General features: G+C 39.1%; 1 protein-coding gene across 3 annotated transcripts in view; it reads left to right on the top strand.

Annotated features, from left to right (window-relative positions):
• Positions 1-16,365, top strand: part of LOC121325305 (protein Jade-1-like) — a 33,950-nt gene that overhangs the window by 10,764 nt on the left and 6,821 nt on the right. For all 3 annotated transcript variants that reach the window (XM_041267751.1, XM_041267746.1, XM_041267742.1), the window contains exons 5-9: positions 1,310-1,500; positions 2,720-2,931; positions 5,810-5,977; positions 8,334-8,450; positions 9,915-10,400. In XM_041267751.1, the coding sequence (XP_041123685.1) occupies positions 1,310-1,500; positions 2,720-2,931; positions 5,810-5,977; positions 8,334-8,450; positions 9,915-10,400 (1,174 nt within the window). The remainder of the gene's footprint in view (positions 1-1,309; positions 1,501-2,719; positions 2,932-5,809; positions 5,978-8,333; positions 8,451-9,914; positions 10,401-16,365) is intronic.

The raw sequence follows: 16,365 nt of genomic DNA, 5'->3' as shown, positions 1-16,365 counted from the left end.
CCACAGGAAAAGCTGCATTAGAAATAGGGGAACTAATACAAAAATGGGTTATTTCTATCCTTCGCTTGTAGTAAGTTTGTTACTTGCACATTTTGGTCCTGATGGCCACTGCTGGGAAGGAGACAGCCTCCACCTGCATAATTGTGATCAGTAACATCTCATGGCATGATAGTTGCACATCCCCATCTGGGAAGCTTTTATAAGATGACCAACCAGCCGTCGCACCCACTACTATTGTAATCTTCAGAATAACAATTTTCACTGTTGTGATATAATATAACACCCCCCTTCACGTGGACCCGTGACTGAAGGGTTCCGGATGAGAGACCTAACCCTTTGAGATATTGCCTTCGGACTCTTTTACGGAGGTGTAATGTCTGATTCTCTAGGTGAAGTTCGAGCCTGGGTATTGTGTAAGAAAAATTAACCCTTTACTGAAAGATTCTTTTTGCAAAGATTCCGCTGCCAGTTTCAAAGCCTTGAATCCAATTGAGGTAGTGACTTCATGTATGAGGGATTATACACTTCCTTCATGCCAGCTGTTGCTGGCCATGAAATTCACCTCTCACCAAATATGGCTGCCATAGAGAGGAAATGCGATTTTTGTTTGAATTTACAGCTGCATTGACCGTACAGTTTGAGTTATTCTTAATGTTTTTTTGGTAAACAGGTGTATTCTTTGGTTTTCTTACATAAGTGTCATCACAGAGAGTAAAGCATATGAATGTATTTGCTTGTTTTTATTACTGTATTTTATTTATAATAATCGCACAATAAATGAAAGTAGCTTATATTGAGCTATGGTTTGAGGGCTACAATATATCCCAAGTAGTGTATAAAGCCAAAAAAGAGCCGACGTGCAGACCCAATTTTTTTTTTTTTTAAATCTAGTTCTGTTTCCTGTAGAAAGTAGAACAATACTATACGACAGAGATCTCTGAATTTTGGCAGATCACTCCGTATGACAAATGAGATGGGTTTTTTTCTGGAAAGGGGGGGGGGGGGGGGGGGGTGGGGGGGGGGGGGGGGGGGGGGGGTGGGGGGGGGGGGGGGGGGGGGGGGGGGGGGGGGGGGGGGGGGGGAATACAAAACACTGCTTTGTTTTGGAAATCCCTTATCACAAGTTAGGGTATATGAACCAGGGGATATATTAGTAGGAACCTGTCTGTGCGTCACTCTTACACTTTTCCGTGTGTGTGTGGTAGATGTAGGTCATTGAGGGCTAATGTCATATTACAAGCTCTGACTTTTTTGCTGGGAATATACACTATTTACTCATTTGCTGATTCTGTTTTTTTTCCCCCCTTAGAAGTGTGGCGGAGAAGGACAAGGCAATAATGTTTACTAGATCGAGAAAGTTAATACGCTCCTCTGGTTCTGAGCCACCAGAACTAGGGAACGTAGACATCTGTACCCTGGCAGACAGCATGTGTCGCTACGACCTGAATGAAACAGATGTAGCCTGGCTGGAGGTCGTGAATGAGGAATTCAGGGAAATGGGTATGGCGCTTTTACATTTAAAAATAATAAATAAATAATATTTTAACATATGGGTAAGTTACTGCTAGAGTTATAGTATATAGATCTGTGGTCTTCACTTAAATTTCTATTAGGATATGTTGTTAGGGGGTGTGTTATAATGGCCTTTATTCTCTGAACATTTAAAATAACACAGTTCTTCACCCTTTCCAACAAAAGTAAACCAATCTTGACTCAAACTGCTCCTTCAGCAGTCCTGTATTTTAGTTGTATGTTTGTTTTTCTTCCCCACTGGCTTACCTCTTTTTTTTTTTTTCTTTAAAGTAAAAATAACCCTTCCATTTCTATACAATGAAAATGGTGAAGTCATGAATGGCATGTGTTCCAATGAAAGGGTTGTGTAAGAATCAACACCACTTGTAGTGTTTGTGCTGTGCTAACCTGAGCAGTCAGCATGAAGGGGATTGCCCGCAGCTCTGGTTTCTTTGATCCCAGCTGGGGCTGAGACTTCAGTCACTGCTACTCACGTAATTGCCTGCTGAAAAGGACCAGCGCTGTAAAGGAGGGGGTGGGCATGAGATAATGAATGCTTCTGTACTGAAAACTGCATTGCATCATTTTTAATGGTCATTTTTAGGAAATATCTATATATGAACAATTGTGGTTTTGGGTGTCTGTTTAGGGCTTGTAGCAAACCAAACTTTAAAAAGTAAAAATGTACAAAATACTGGTTTAAAAAAAAACAAACAAAAAAAACTGATAACCATCAGATTCAAGATGACGACAAAAGGTTACTCACACAAATAAGAGTCAATTACATTGGTTTAATAGTCATTAAGATGTGAGATAAAGGCAAAGGGATAGATTTCTGTAGGCTGTTTTAACAAAGATTAGAATCAGACAGATTGAAAACCAGCAATCTTGAGAACAGTAAATGGAAACCACTTAAATTATTCAGTTTTGAATAAGAAATCAAACCTCTTCAAGCTCTCAGCACTAGTTTTTAGAGGTGAATTAATAAAAAAGACTTGAAAGATTACTGGTTGAGAAACATTTAAAAACCCAATTATGAAGAGGAGTGTGTTGTAGCAGTGCTGGTCGCGGAGTAAATGGAACTTTAAAGGAGGGTAAATGAGATCTCATTTTTTAGTACTGTGCTCTTGTAGTAAGGGTGGATTGATGTTGATAGCATATTAAACATACCCAAGGAGAACATGCTGTATCGGATTGAATTCTGCAGGTTTGCCACAAGTGGATGAACTCACTATGGAAAGGGTCATGGAAGAATTTGAGTGGCGTTGTTATGACAACATGAATCATGCCATAGAGTCTGAGGAGGGACTGGGCATCGAGTACGACGAAGATGTTGTTTGCGATGTCTGCCAGTCACCTGATGGGGAAGACGGGAACGAAATGGTCTTCTGTGACAAATGCAACATTTGTGTGCACCAGGTATGCCAGCAGTACAGTTACAACCAATCAGCTCTCCCCATTGTTGTAAGAGATGTCAGTTCTGTAGTGTATGAAGTTGAAGTAGTTTAAGCTGAAAAAAAAAAAAAAACATTCCATCACTCAGATGAGAGCAGAGTAAAAAGCAAAAATGTCAAACTTTGTTATTGCCTAATTATTTATATTATGCTAGGCCTAATTATTCTACACTATTTTGATAGCCAGCTTGTAGTGGTGACATCACAATAGCAGCTTCACTAAGCTTTGAATTCAGAACTCCTCACAGCAATGGCAATGTTTAACCCTTTGCAGTCCATTTATTCAGCGATTTGTCCAATTTATTTTACACGTGCTGTTTAAATTTTTCTCCCCCCACCCCCCAAGTAAAATGGGTTTAAAAGGCACTGCATGGCAAAATGACACTCGGTACTGCATCTCCAACCAAACCCCACCCCTTGTTCTCTGTATTTTTCACATACCTCTTTATAGACGTGCATACTGATAAATAGTCTGATCGCTCGTTTTATCACCAAACTCAATTCAAGTCATTATTTTATCACTAACATCTCAAAAAGCTCTGCAAATGTATGTGATATTCTTTGAGTGCTGGATGCAGAAGTTAAGCTATCTTCTTTGTTTGTATCCGTGTTATCTCTGGTGCAGATACGCCCCACCTTTTTTCGGCTCCTATCGGTCTCACGCGGCCATTGAAAGGTTTTCTCAGCTTTTTCCTGAGAAATGACTAGAGACCTGTGTTTTATGTCTTTTTGGTGTCGTTTGGACGGGAAAGGGTCTGACATAGGACTGCAAAGGGTTAATCATAAAAAAAATAGTGAATATAGTAGACCCCTGTTAGTCCATGCAGATTGGGACCGATTTGAGCCCGAATTAGTGAACAACTATTAGTAACAAATTGAGTTCAGTGTTTAGGAAATCCTTGCGCTATTAATTGAAAACTCGAAAAATGCAGCAATACAAATACAATATAATGTCCCAACAATGATCAAAATATATACTGTACATAATCAGTGTTGTTCAGTTGCAGAGAGAGATGCTTTTAAAAAAAGTCACTGATCTTGAGTCTTGAATTGTCATAACTGCTCTTCATATTCAGACTACCAGGCTAAGAGTCTTAAATCTGCTCTCTGCTCCCTTGTCACTGGTTTCTGTAACTACGATACAATACTGTCGGTTGGCTTGCACTATACTGTACTCAATTTAATGAAATTAAGTGATGACCGTTCGCTTCCACACAGATTCGCTGATTTCTGCACTAATAAAGTGTGCGAATACCCGCTTGCGCATAGATCAGATCATTTCTGTACTAATGTACTGTATTAAACCACACAAAACAATCGAAACATGAATTATTGAAACACGGGCTAACTGGAGTGTACTGTGTAGCAAACTATCATAAACAGTAAATGTGAATTGTGCGTGGTACAGTATAAACAAAGCGCTGTGGTCTTTCTTGAGCATTGATTATTTTTCCAGTGCCCATGTAGAACCGCTGTGTATCCTCTGTATTCCAGAAAGTGGCAGCAGGCATAGATTAGCCCTGTAAAATAAAAAAATAAAAAGAATTGCAAAAATGATATTTCAATACAAAAGATAGGTTTGAAGAACACTGTTAGTATTTGAGAGTTTTGTTTAAATGTGTTTTTGAGAGCTGGGTAATGTGGTACTGTGGTTGTTTGGGTCTCTTGTCTCCAGGGTTTACTGTGTTACTCTAAAGCTCCTTCTGCAAATTCTTTGTATTTGCAGTTTATTTGGGAAGTTTATTGTCTGTCAGTGCATTTGTATTTACTTATGAACAGAACATGATTTTACAAACCTCTTGTAACTATTTGTTACAGTAGATTATAGCTGTCAGACTGCTCGACCTTCCCATTCAGATCAGTTATTGCAGGCAAAATGAAACGGAAGCCATCTTCATAGTACAATAAATACATAAAATATGTTCATAGTACACACACAGTTCAGAATGCCTGTGCATTCCAGAATGGCTGGATTTTTTTTTTTTAACCCTTTGTGGTCCAGGCCCGACATTGCAATTTTCCCTTTCCAGTCCGATGTTGGACAGGGTCATCAAAAAGATGTAAAACACATGTCTCTAGTTTTTTTTTTCTCCTGAAAAAGCTGAGAAAACCTTTCAATGGCTGAGTGAGCTCGATAGGAGCCGAAAAAAAAAAAGGGGTTATCTCATAGCCCCATGCGCTACAGAGATAACACGGACATAAACAAAGGAGAGAGCTGCTTCTGCATCCAGCACTCAAAGAATATCACAGACATTTGCAGAGCTTTTTGAGGGGGGGGTGGGGGTGGTATTTTAAACCGCGTGTGTAAATTAAACTGCACATGTAAAAATAAATTGGACCCAACATTCCTGACAAGTGCTGAATAAATGGACTGCAAAGGGTTAGACATTGCCGTTGCTGTGAGATGTTCTGAATTCAAAGCTTGGTGAAGCGGCAGTTGTGATGTCACCACTACAAGCTGGCTATCAAAATAGTGTAGCATAATGTAAATAATTAGGCGATAATCAAGTTTTTTGCTTTTTTTCGCTGCTCTGTCCTTTTTTTAAACCTGTTTTACTCTGAATAAAATGATTTTAAACAGCGTGTGTAAAAATAAATTTGACCTGATGCGCCTGACAAGTGCTGAATAAATGGACTGCAAAGGGTTAATGGTGCATAATTTCTAAATGAATAGTAACTGCCACCATTGACTCGCACACATTGTTTTCTTATTAATTTGCACTTCCAATGGAAAGCATGCACCTGGCAGACAGGTGTCTCGGGAGTTAGTGTACCTCGGGCAGAAGTCTACCTTGTGTGCAGCCATAGTGCATTCCATTGTGACGTTGTGTTTTTCATTGCAGGCCTGCTACGGTATCCTCAAAGTGCCTGAAGGCAGCTGGTTGTGTCGCACCTGTGCTCTGGGCGTCCAGCCCAAGTGTTTACTGTGCCCTAAAAAGGGTGGGGCTATGAAACCGACACCCAGTGGAACAAAGTGGGTTCATGTCAGCTGTGCTTTGTGGATACCAGAGGTAAGGGGGATCAACGGAGGATCTAAATAGTCACCTTTTAAATCTGTAAACTAGCTCAGCTGTTCACTTATTTCTACTGTATTTTCATTGTATTTACAGATGGTTTCACAGATCCTGATTAATTCTTAATATTGATTTACCAATGGCTGGTTACACAGACCCTGGTTAGCACTAATCTTGGACTACCTAATGTTACTTTAGGTAAGGTAATTCAAGATTAGTGCTTATCAAAGCCTGTGAAACCTTCGGTAAGGTACTGTAGTGCAAGATTGAGCTAATCTCAGGGTCTTTTTAAACTAGCTTTTAGTACTGTAAGTAATTCCATGTAATGCAGTTAGAAGTGGCAGTATTTAAAATTAACACCTTAATCTTACAGCTACCATGCAGAGCCTGTTTAATGTGGACTCTAATGTACTGGGTACAGTGCATTTTAAAACTGGGGTGGGGATGCTAATTCTAATAGAAATCAGAAGCTTTTGGTTCCGTGGTTCAAACTTTAGTTTTTCTAAAAAAAAATTCACCCAGAGCACAGGATTTAGCTTTGTTCCATAATAAGAAACCACAATTACAACAGGCTTGCAAAAATCCAACCACATAGTATTTAACTCATCCTGCCCCCGAGGGAAATGACTCTTGGTGAAACAATGTAAAACTAGTTTAATGTAGACCAGCTGTTCGTTAAGGTTCTTTACTGTTGAATAATGGTAAGAAATCATGCATTAATATATGCATTAAAGTGCACTGATTAAAACAACACAGGCTGTTCAAAAGTCTTGCAGCATATGTTATTCAGAGAATGTACCAAACAATTGACCTTGCTTTTATGCACAGTAGAAAGTGTTATTGAAAACTTGGATTGAGAGATGCTGCTGTAAATTAAATAGAAGGCTTTCGCTTCTTGGGAGCAGGCATTTTGTTACTTGATTTATAATTGTATTGGCATATATAAAATAGATACATAACCACCCACTCGATATAGCGAGAGACCCATAGAAAAACAAATAGGCTAACAAGTACTGTACAACCACTCCCTCGTTTTATCAGGGGCTTCAGGGTGCAATATAAATCCTCTATGCAGCCTGTTTTTTTTTCTCTTTTCATATAAAAAGCAGCACACAGTTTTAGTTTGTACTGCGGAGGGTAATTGCTCATCAGCTTAAGTTAATGTCAGTTAATTTCATGAGTCTTCCCCTCCTTTCTTGCTGCATTGAAATAATCCATTTGCAACATAGGAGGCTGGTTGCTAGGGAGTTGACGTCGCTGCCCTGTGACTGTTGCTAGTGCTATTACTGCCACATGTGAACATCTCATTGGCTGAAATAAAAACTGCTTCAGCAAGTGGATATTTAATCTGCTTTGTTATTGTGCAGTGCGTGTGTATGAAAGCAGTACGATAGTAATGCTTTGTTTTTTGTTGTTTTTATATATTTTTGTTTGCACATTACGAAATAAAACAGTAATTCGTATTGAATTTGCCTATGTATATTGCAGCTCGGGCATGCGCAGTTAGACTGTGAAAATGGGGGGCCAACTCCAAGATTAATCTGCAGTATAGCGAAGGGCAATATAATGACAATTTCTTATTTTAAAATTGTGTTCTTTAGAATTGATTGTAAATACAACACGTTTGATTTACTCATTGTAAGGACAATTGTAGTGCATTGTTGTGTAAAACTATTTAAGCCTGCTGTTTGTTTTACACATGTGTGAAGTAAACAGTTCTGTTTGGATATTTCGTGTTTCATGTTCATTTTTTAACATTAACATTTAAAACATGTGTATTTCAGTGTCATTGGTACGACTACAGTGTATCGTTGTTACATAAGAAATACACTTGAAAACAGCAACTTTTGGTTAATGACAACTTTTTGCTCTTAAGCAGCATCCACTGTGTGTGTGTGTGTGTGTGTGTGTGTATATATAGATTAAAAAAAAAATAATCATTTTTCCACTGCAAACACAGTGCATTAATATGTCAGTTGTAGTACTTCAGAGGAACATTTTGCTATAACACTGAGAATGCAAAGTTACATTATTGTTGGCAATCCTCTTTTCTCCACTTTCTTGAACTCGGTTTTATCGTCGGTTTATGTGTGTGTGGTGTGGGTGGGGGGGGGAATACATGTTTGGTAAATTACATGTTCATATGTCGCTTCAGTGTTTAGGGGGTTTCTAGGGCCTGACTTTAATTTAATTGTAGATTGGGGGGTGGGGGGGGGGTGGGGGAGGGGAGGGGAGGGGAAGAATTTTAGGAAAATACAAATACAGCCAATAAACTTGAATCTGTTTTTATTTTGCATCGTTATTGGCGACTACTTACTAAAAGCAGTGTAAATATGGTGTGTGTTCATTGCAGGTGAGCATTGGAAGCCCAGAGAAGATGGAGCCCATCACAAAGGTGTCGCACATCCCTGACAGTCGATGGGCACTGGTGTGTCACCTATGCAAGGAGAAGTCAGGAGCCTGCATACAGGTCAGGAACTACTGGAATACATTGCACCTCTTCAAACTTGATTGTTGTGTTTATTCTATGCATCCTAAATGCTCTGCTGGCAAATGTACTTTTTTTTTCTTTTTGAAATTACCACAGTATAAACAGAATAATATTCTATGAACTTGTACTTGGGCAAAAACAGGCTGCTTTTATAATGGTAGAAACTTGTTTAGTCACACATGAGTAAATGGGGACAAAGTGATAAAGCCTCATGCATTTCCTTTTGTCTTGCATACTTGTAATTGCCAAGTCAAAACTCAGGACAAACCAAGAGAAATACCTCAAAGAACTTAATTTCCTACTTAACCACTTAGATTGAAATAGGGAAGTGAAGCTGGACTCTGACAGCTGTAGAAATGACGTAGTCTCCTGTTAAATTAGACAGGGCTTGAATTTCATTTTAGTGTGATTGGGGGGGGGGGGGATTCAAGCCCTGTTAGAGAATTAAATACATATATACAATTAAGTGAACATTGTAAAACTGTCATGCTTTAAATTTGCATTGGACCTGAATAACTACCTGTTGATGCTTCTCTTTCTTTGATAGTCTTATTTGGTATAAGTAACTTATTTGGGAATGTTCTGTAATATTACTTCAGCACACAGGGCTGCAGAATGAACTTGGGTGAACCAGCTGTCATAGCAACAGGTGCTCATATTCACTCAAGATTGTTGCACATGTCCTCTTTTGAGCTGACAACAGGATGTGTGTGTTCACATGCACTGCAGTAGAAAATGATTACTCAATTCATTTAATACTGATACAATGACACCTGTCAGGACTGCCACTTGTTTAATGACCCTGACCTTTGTGGGACAGTCCATTTACGTAAGTGTGTGCATCTACAGATGGGAGGTGTTTTGTTCAACCCCTATATGTTTCTGTTTAAGAAAACAATGGGGGTTCACAATGTGTGTGTGTATATAATAGGAACATTTGCCAGCTATGAGGTGCAGTGCTCGGGTGTTGCTGGACGATTCGGTAATTTACATTTCAGTTAGTTACGCCATGTTACCAGAACGTTGTACACATATTGTACAGTGAAATTCCTCAATTAAGACCACCAAAGTAACTGAAAACAATGGGTGCTAGCAGTGTTAAGAATAAAGTAAACATGAGCCAATTATGTGGTGCAGTGCTTCCACATTCTATATTTAGTGTGTAGAGATACCAGAACATTGTACAGTGCAATCCCTTGATTATGACCACCAAACTAACCAAGTTAAAAAATGGGTGTCCAAATTAAAGGTAGTTGATTAACATTTAATCACGTAAGGATATCCTGGGATCTTTTTCCAATTTTTTTTTTTTTTTTTTTTTTTTTTTTTTTTTTTAATATATAGTTTAATTTCAACTGCTTGCCAAAAATAATGTAATTCTTTTGTGTTTTTTATTCCTTTGCATTAATCCGTGTTTGTATTATTGTATGTGCCTTTTTGCAGTGCTCTGCGAAGAACTGCCGAACTGCCTTCCACGTGACATGTGCGTTCCAGTGCTGCTTGGAGATGAAGACCCTGCTGGAGGAGAACGACGAGGTGAAGTTCAAGTCCTTCTGCCTGAAGCACAGTGACAAGCCGGAGACAGAGGGGGGCTCGGAAGAGGAGGAGGATGAGGAAGCTGGGGAGGTGAAGGCAGAGGTGCTGAACTCCAACCAGCAGAGCATGAGCCAGCGAAAGCAGAAACTGCAGCAGCTGGAGGAGGAGTTCTTCAAGTTTGCCAACGCAGGCGAGGTGGCGCAGTCCCTCCGGCTGCCAGAGGAGCAGGTGGACTTCATGTACCAGTACTGGAAGCTCAAGAGGAAAGCCAGCTTCAACAAGCCGCTCATCACTCCCAAGAGGGATGAAGCGGACAACCTGGCTAAGCAGGAGCAGGACGTGCTGATCAGGAGGCTGCAGCTCTTCACACACCTCCGGCAAGACCTGGAACGGGTATGTAAGGCCAGGCATCAAGAACAGGGAAGAAACCCACCGGACAGCTGCAGCAGCTGGGCTTTTAGGCAGGATAGCAATGTTCCAGCTTACAGACAGACCGATCACGCACAGTCTTCAAAATAAATAAACAAACAACAGCAAAAATACACGCCCAAAAAATCAGCTAGTTTTGCTTGTATAGTTTTTAATTGACGTTTGGGTATTTGTTTTTGAGAGTGATGGAAGAACATTCTCCATTGCTTAGAATTTCTGGAAGTCAGGAGGAGGAGAGATCTAATAGGTCAACACAGATGAGGTAAATTCTGATTACTGACACAATCTTTATTTCACTTTGACTTGTGTATACTGCAGTTTTACTATACTTCTGTGAAAAAAGTCTTAGACATGTAGCATTTTTCTACTCTGATGCATTATGAGCATTAACAATTTACTCAGACTCCACTAGTGTTTTCTACTATAACAACCTTGAATTGCATAAAGAAGGAAAAACATTGAGTGAAATAGCTTGCATCACTTGATTTTCAAGGTGTGATATCTAAGGATTGGAAGACCCATAAAGCTGTCTAACAAGGATGAGCAATACTCAAAGATAATATCCTTAAGGAATAGGAAGACGACAAATGTTGAATTAACAGAACTGGCAGAAGCCACAGGTGTTATTGTCCATCAAATCAACAGGTCACTCTTGAAATCGGGACTTCAAGGATGTGTTGCAGTAAGAATACCTCTTGAGAAAGGGGAACAAAACTAATAGGCTAAAATATGCACAGGAACTCAAAGTGGACTTGAATAATGGTCAAAGGTGCTTTGGACTGTTGTTGGATGAACAGCGACACCTGTGCCTTCTGCAAGTTCTGTTGTCAATTCAACGCGTGCGTTTCTATTCCTTAAGGATATTACTTCAAGTATTGCTTATCTTTGTTCGACAGCTTTTTGGGTCTTCCAGTCCTGGGCTTGTCAATTACAGATGTTTCTCTGCAGTGTATATGTAGTTTTTAATGTTTTAATTATTATTATTATTTTTTTTTATATAGCTAGACCAGTGCCAGTCTCAAATGGTTAAGCATCCACGTGGTTATAATACATACAACTCGCTCCCGAAGTGACTTATATTGCAGAGATGCACCAAAAAACCCCCCAAAAAACCCCTACAGTTGCACCAGATGAAATCTCAGGCTCTTAGTAATTGACTTTGAAGTATTTAACCCAGGAAATAGCAGTGCTTGCAGGCTCATCTCTATAGCGATGAAATTGGCTCTAAGAATAGCATGTCTGTCTTTTCCTGACCTGTCTGCCACTTGACTGTAGCAGCAGCTTGAAACAGTGTGTGCAAAATAGGAGATAGTTGAGTAAATGAGTAGTCCTGGACTTGGTAGCTACTTGCAGATGTCTTTTACATTACTTATTTTATTGTCTTTTAATCAGAAACAGTTTTTTAACCTGTTGGCATCTAGCAGGTCTATTAAAAGTAACTGTGTCCAAGGAATTTCCAGAAAGTTGAACAGATTCTCACTCGCCCAGTAACAGTTTGGATTAAAAACAAAGTGAGCCTCATTGGTAATAGCTACAGGGGTAAGCATACAGGCAATAGAGAAGAATATTTACATTGCAGCTGCTGATTGGTGATTTATGTATTTTTTCAATTCACACTGATGAAAAAAGTATATCTACAATCATAAAAAGTTATGTAGGGAAACAAACTTTCTTGATTATTCACAATGCTTTCACTTGAGATGTATTACATTTTTTAAAATTTTATTAAACTTTTCTTGGTTGATGCTAGTGCTGCACAAACCGGTTCGATTATTGGGATAGGACTGTCCACAGAAATCGAGTGCGGATAATCAGGTTTGCCATTCAGTAAAACAAATGAAGAAACAGCTGCTTGGATTTGTGATGACTGCTGCTTTAAGACAGCAATCCACACCAATCCAAGCAGTTGTTTTGTCGCATAAGTTTCACTTGGATTGGTAAATCAGTCAAGTCGCCACCAATGACCCTTGCCTGTGGAGAGCCTGATTTCAAAATAATTGAATAATTAGATTGTGCAGTACTATTAACAATTGTGTCAAAGCTTCATGTGTACCAACCAGTCAGAGTTAAAGCTTCCACTCTTTCACTGACAGACGCTCTGCTAATAATCAACAGCTGGATTCATACATCAGCCCTACTTTCTGCACATGCAGAAATTATCAACCTCCTCAGACTTGCATTTCTTGACTTTCCCAGCTAGAACGCATGAGGTACTCGCAGAGTTCTGCCTCCTGTCCTACTGCAACTGGAATTGTTTTCCAAACGGACAAAATACATCTTAATGTACTTTCTAGCTGTCGGTGTGGCATTTCTCTATCCGTGTCTTTGCATGCATAAAAGTTAGTGTTTTTTTTATTCCATCTAATGAAAACTGAAACTTAATGATTATGTTGGCTGAAGCTGTTTTTGTGGAGATTGTGCAAGTGAGATATCGCATTGTTTGTTTTTAAACATCAGCCAACAAATATGATTAGTTGTAGTCACTGTCAAATTGCAGTCCTGTACATTGTCCTAAACTTACAGCTGACTGATACTTCATCAGTATCCTAATACTAATTTCAACCTGCCTTGAATCTGCCCAAGATGATTAGGTTACAGTAGCCTTGCAGGGCTGAAGCAGAAATTGAAAGAGAGACAGGGCAGGAAATACCAAGGAAATCAAACTAAATTACTCTAGTTTTTATTATTTTATATATAGATTGCATAATGATGGAAATCCAGGAACAGATTTAAGCAAGTTGAATAAAAAAAAAAAAAAAGAATTTGGATATTTCAAGAATCAAGAAAAGTTGCAAAACCATGCAAGAGGTCCATTGAAGTAGACTTTTGAACAGTAGAGGCGCAGTGGATTTAATTGTCAGGGAGGATGCAAACAATATACAGAATGATATTGGCTGTGCTTGCAAAGTCAGAGAGGATTTCAGCATCTGTAAAGAGGCATTTAAAAAGCAATTTCAGTAAGCTAGGACCACAGGTATGTTACCCAGAATGTCATCCATTTACTAACAATGCAGAATGATTAGGTGAGATATTTGTTCTTTAATTTACCCCATAAAAATGGGTTTCTGAAAAGGTGACTGGCAAGACTGGTGTCATGTTGAATTGTCAGTCACAATCCCAAACATTAAAATGAAGAACAACAATTGGCAGTAAATCTGTAACTTTCAGGTGTCGGACCTGCAATTATTTTTATATTGAAGAAGGGATGATTTTTCTGGTCAGGGGATATCAAGCTATGTTGTAAGAAAGCAGGTAGGTAACTGGGAGTTCATAATACCGATTTTGTGTAGATAATCAAATGATTGTATCACCGATTTTAAATTTAAAGTATTCAGTAAAATTCCCAATCCATAACCATTATACAATACTATCCCTGTGCCTTTAAATATACAGTGTGCTTTACAGTGCTGTGTTTTGTAAATACTGTACCAGTGATAGAGGGGTTGAAGGTGTATTGTGCATTTTTAACTGTGTGGAAAAGCATTGCTTGCAACAAGACAAGTTTTTGTTCAGAGTTGTGACCAGTGCTATAGAATACAGTGTTGTTTTTTTGATACTATTATGGCAGCTCTGTTTATCAGTATTGGTTGTGCTCAGATATTTATTCCCTTTTGTTGGGTGATTAAATTGCCAGGGACATGCAGCTGGGCACACTGTAAACCCACCAATCAAGGGAGCGCAAAATAACCAGGAGGGCATTTCATCAAAATGCCTTATCCCTGGTGTGTGTGCTTCCAGATAAAATCACTCCCATATAAAGCTAGTAAAGCAGGGCTTACAGTGGGTCTCAAAAGTATTCACCCCCCACCTTGGACTTTTCCACATTTTATTGTGTTACAACATGGAATCAAAATGGATTTAATTAGGAGTTTTTGCCACTGATCAACACAAAAAAAGTCCATAATGTCAAAGTGACAATCTACAAATTGTTCTAAATAAATTAATTACAAATATAAAACAGAAAATAACTGATTGCATAAGTATTCACCCCCTTGAGTCAATATTTGGTAGAGGTACCTTTGGCAGCAGTTACAGCCATGAGTCAATTTGGATAAGTCCCTGCCAGCGTTGCACATCTGAACACTGCAATTTTTGCCCATTCTTATTTGCAAAATTGCTCAAGCTCTGTCAGGTTGGATGGGGACATTTGGTGAACAGCAATTTTCAACTCTTTCCACATATTCTCAATTGGATTGGGGTCCGGGCTTTGACTGGGCCACTCCAGGACATTGACCTTTTTGTTTTTAAGCCACTCCAGTGTGGCTTGGGCTGTATGTTTTGGGTCATTGTCTTGCTGGAAGATGAATCTTCTCCCAAGCTCCAGGTCTCTTGCAGACTTCAGCAGGTTTTCCTCCAGTATTTCTCTGTACTTTGCTGCATCCATTTTGCCCTCTATCTTCACAAGCTTTCCAGGCCCTGACACAGAGAAGCATCCCCATATCATGATGCTGCCACCACCATGCTTCACGGTAGGGATGGTGTTCTCAGGATGATGTGCGGTGTTAGGCTTGCACCAAACATAGCGCTTTTAGCATGGATGCCAAAAAGCTCTATTTTGGTCTTGTCAGAATCTTCTTCCACTTGGTCTCAGGGTCTCCCACATGCTTTTTGGCAAACTCTTTTTGCCACTCTCCTATAAAGGCTAGCTTTGTGAAGCACCCAGGCTATTGTTGTCATATGCAGTGTCTCCCAGTTCAGCGGTGGATGACTAGCTCCTTTAGAACTGCCATAGGCCTCTTGGTGGCCTCCCTGACTAGTGCCCTTCTTGCCCGGATGCTCAGTTTTTGAGGAAGGCCTGTTCTAGACATTCACAGTTGTGCCATATTTTCTATTTCTTGGTAATGGACTTTACTGTGCTCCGGGGGATATTCAGTGCCTAGAAAATGTTCTTATACCCTACCCCTTATTGGTGCTTTTTGAAGAACCTTATTCCGGATTTGCTTTGAATGTTCCTTCGTCTTCAGGATGTAGTTTTTGTTAGGAAATGTACTAACCAACTGTGGGACCTCCCAGAGACAGGTGTATTTAACCTGAAATCATGTGAAACACCTTAATTGCACACAGGTGGACTCCATTCAACTAATTATGTGACTTGTAAAGGCAATTGGTTGCACTAGAGCTTATTTAGGTGTGCCATAGCAAAGGGGGTGAATACTTGTGCAATCAATTATTTTCTATTTTATATTTGTAATTAATTGAGAACAATTTGTAGATTTTATTTTTCACTTTAAAAAAATTGTGGAACACAATAAAATGTGGAAAAGTCCAAGGGGGGGGTGAATACTTTTGAGAGCCACTGTATGTGTGGATGCACGCACTGGGAATATGACATTTAATCCAAACTATCTCCAGGTTATTCTTAGCTTGTGCAAAAGAATATGTATGGAATGCGCTTATGTTGAAAAAGATATCAAAAGGGATGTGTGCAGTGTAACTACAGTGCGCTTCTAAATACTACACTGCTTGGTACTCAAGTAGATGCACTTTTTGTTCTTTTTTGCTCTTATAGTACAGCAGTCATTTTTAGTGCTGTGCAATAGCTGTTTGCTTTTTCAGTTGTGCAGTAGGACTGAATTCCAGTGCACACTAATATGCTATATAGAGAGCATTAAAGCAACAGTAAAACCAGTTCAGTAGTGTTTATTAAAAAGGACCTTAAGTAAATAGCAGCTTAATAAATGTGGAAATAAAACGAAGAATACTGTGATCTGAATACTTATTATAGTACCAGTCAAATGTTTGAGTACACCTGCTTGAAACCAGGTTTTTCATGATTATCTATGCTTTTAACTGTATAAACTTTTCTATAAACACTTAATATTTCATTGATACGTCTACTTATATAAGCTGATAATCATAAGTGAATTGCATTCAAAAATTAAATTTTTAAATGAAAATGTAAATCTTGTCAATTTCAATGAAATGGTCA

The sequence above is a fragment of the Polyodon spathula genome, chromosome 1, assembly GCF_017654505.1.
Source record: "Polyodon spathula isolate WHYD16114869_AA chromosome 1, ASM1765450v1, whole genome shotgun sequence".
Classification (NCBI taxonomy): Eukaryota; Metazoa; Chordata; class Actinopteri; order Acipenseriformes; family Polyodontidae; genus Polyodon; species Polyodon spathula.
Note: the sequence above shows the minus strand (reverse complement) of the source record. Positions and strands in the feature narration are given on the sequence as shown.